Source organism: Penaeus monodon, unplaced genomic scaffold (assembly GCF_015228065.2).
Source record: "Penaeus monodon isolate SGIC_2016 unplaced genomic scaffold, NSTDA_Pmon_1 PmonScaffold_24304, whole genome shotgun sequence".
Lineage (NCBI taxonomy): Eukaryota > Metazoa > Arthropoda > Malacostraca > Decapoda > Penaeidae > Penaeus > Penaeus monodon.
In genome coordinates this window covers 1-2,500 of record NW_023654481.1, presented here as the reverse complement: position 1 = coordinate 2,500, position 2,500 = coordinate 1, and the positions used below count along the sequence as shown (strand labels likewise).

Below are 2,500 nucleotides of genomic sequence, written 5' to 3'. Positions count from 1 at the left end.
CGGGTGCGGGACCGCGTCATGATCAGCGAGGGCGAGCATACCAGCCTCCAGTGCTCCGCCGACGGGAACCCCACGCCCACGCTCGCCTGGACGAGGGACATCCACACCCACAACAGGTATGCATGCGCTTGCGTGCATTTAAGTACGTATGCATACACATAAAAATGCACGCTCATACACACACACACACACAAACACACACGTACTAGTGAGTATATTGTGCATAATGTGTTTACACAGCCAAGGCCACAACTCATGGACAAACGCTCCTCGCAGGACTGGGTTCTCATAGCCCCAGAATGTTTCGCTTCGTTCCTGAGGTTATTGGTCTTTTCTGTCTCTCTTTTGATTTCTTTCTTTTAATTTCTTTCTTTCTTTCGTTCTTTCTTCCTGTTTTGCCAATGTTATTACGTCTGACTCTCCAATCTATCACTGCTGATTTTTCTATCATTGTTTTTACAATCATGTCTAGCTAGCTTATTTTGTCTCTCTCTCTCTCTATCTTTCTTTATTTTTTTCTCTTTTGATAATCATATCCGATATTAATAATAAAAATGCTTGAATGTCTTGACAATTCTGATACTACTAAGCAGTAGATCTTAAAGATAAATTCAGATAAAAGACATTTTGGATGTGAAGAAAAGACCCCCCTTCCCCCGTAATGAATGGGGATAAAAATGCATGCCAATGATTTAATAGATAATAAGCATAAATCAAAAGAATTAGATCGTTGAGAACCTTACTGTAGGTTAGAATTAGCAAGTACAGTTAGGATTCTTTCTAAAACGAACGATTTTTTTTCCTACCTCCTTTTTTCCCTCCTGTCCTCCATCCCCTCCTTCCTGTCGCTCCCTCCTTCCCTCTCTCCCGTCCTCCATCTTTCTATTCCTTTCTCATCCCTGCGCTTCCTTCCCATTTTTATTCCTCCTTCCCTCCCTTCCGCCCTCTATTGTTCCCTATCTTCCCCTGCCTATCTTTCCGTCCCTAACCCTTCAAATCCATCCCACCCATCCTCTATCCCTTCCTCCTACCCTCCCGTCCTCTATCCTTCTCTCACTTCTTTTTCCCTCCTTCCTCACATGCTTTTCTCTATTCCCGCTCCCTTTTGCTACCTACCCATCCCTCCCTCCCCCTTCTTTCCCCCCTTCAGGACGGCGCGTACCTTAGCCTCGGGTCTGGGCGTAGCGACCCTCGAAGTGCACCAGGCGGTGTGGGCGGACACGGGCGTCTACCTGTGTCACGCCAAGAACGTCGTCGCCACAGCGCCTCCAGTCACGACCAAACTCATCGTCAAGCGTGAGTATTTTCAAGTGTGAATGGGGGCGAGGGAGGAGAGGGGGCTGGAGAGGGGAATGGGGAGGAGGGGGTGGGGAAGGGAGAAAGGACTGGGGGACGTGTGTGAGGAGGCAGGAGAGTGGAAGGGGGAGAAGCGAAGGTGGAGGGAAGGGAGGGGAATGGGGGTGTGGGGAGGGACGAAAAATGGCTAAAGGAGGAGTATGGGGAGAAAAGGCGGGAGGAAGAGAGAGTAAAGGGAGAGAGAAGGAAAGGAGGGAAGTGAAGAAAAAAAGGTAGGTGGAAGGAAATAGGAGGGGAGATGAGTGGATGAGGAAGAGAGAAAGCAAGGTTCTGGTGAGGAAGGGAAGAGAAGTCCAAGAGAGTGTAAGAGATGAGAAGAAGAGAGAGAATAGAAAGAATATAAGTGGAGAGAAGGAGGAAAAAAGGACGATCACGGGGAAAAGAACAGAAGGGAATAAGGAAAAGGATGGAGAAAGAAGAGAAGCGGAGGAACAAAGAAGTGTAAGCCAAAGGTCAAAGGTCAAGATTGGGATCCTCTGTTAGGGTTATTTATGTGCGTGAGAGATTTACAATAGACGCGGGAAGTTAAAGGAGAATAGATATAGGTTTCTGTTATTTCTCTTTTTGTCAGACACACGTACACACATACGAAAATAGAGAGTTGGAACGATAGATATATACACATATGTATACATACATACACATACATACATACATAAATACATACATATATACATACATACATATTTCTACAAGTCCGTACATTGGGTTCACTCATACATAATGTATGGTATACGTCTAAAAATAACGGAATTTTTCGACAAATTTTAATTTTTAAGTTGGTGTTTAATAATTTCCTGTGTCCAGCCGCATCACAGAATGTTCGAACACATATCAGCGGGATTAGTTAAGCTAATATTTTCATTTAATTTGCAGGTATAAAATTCAGCCATTTTTTCGGAGCCCTGTTGTCACTCGCATGATGGCCTCAAATGGAATATAAACAACCTCTCAAAACTAGGAAATTGTTGCATTATCGTAATTCATGAGAGTCCGGCGGCGGCGGCGGGTGAGAGGCGCATGACTGTGCCTGTGCCAGGCTCTCGGCGTCGCTTGGGAAGTTCATGCTCATATATGTACAAACATCTATTATGTATGATGGTGTGTTATGTTAGATATAATTAAAATGCCCCCCCCCCCCCCA

At 45.2% G+C, this 2,500-nt stretch overlaps 1 protein-coding gene across 1 annotated transcript in view; it reads left to right on the top strand.

Annotated features, from left to right (window-relative positions):
* LOC119570312 (leucine-rich repeat and immunoglobulin-like domain-containing nogo receptor-interacting protein 2) overlaps nt 1–2,299 on the top strand; it is a 2,329-nt gene extending 30 nt beyond the window's left edge. Inside the window, exons 1-3 of the mRNA XM_037918108.1 lie at nt 1–116; nt 1,151–1,312; nt 2,233–2,299. The exon at nt 1–116 is cut by the window's left edge and continues 30 nt beyond it. Coding sequence (XP_037774036.1) covers nt 1–116; nt 1,151–1,312; nt 2,233–2,299 — 345 coding nt within the window. The remainder of the gene's footprint in view (nt 117–1,150; nt 1,313–2,232) is intronic.
* The last annotated feature ends 201 nt before the right edge of the window (nt 2,300–2,500 follow it).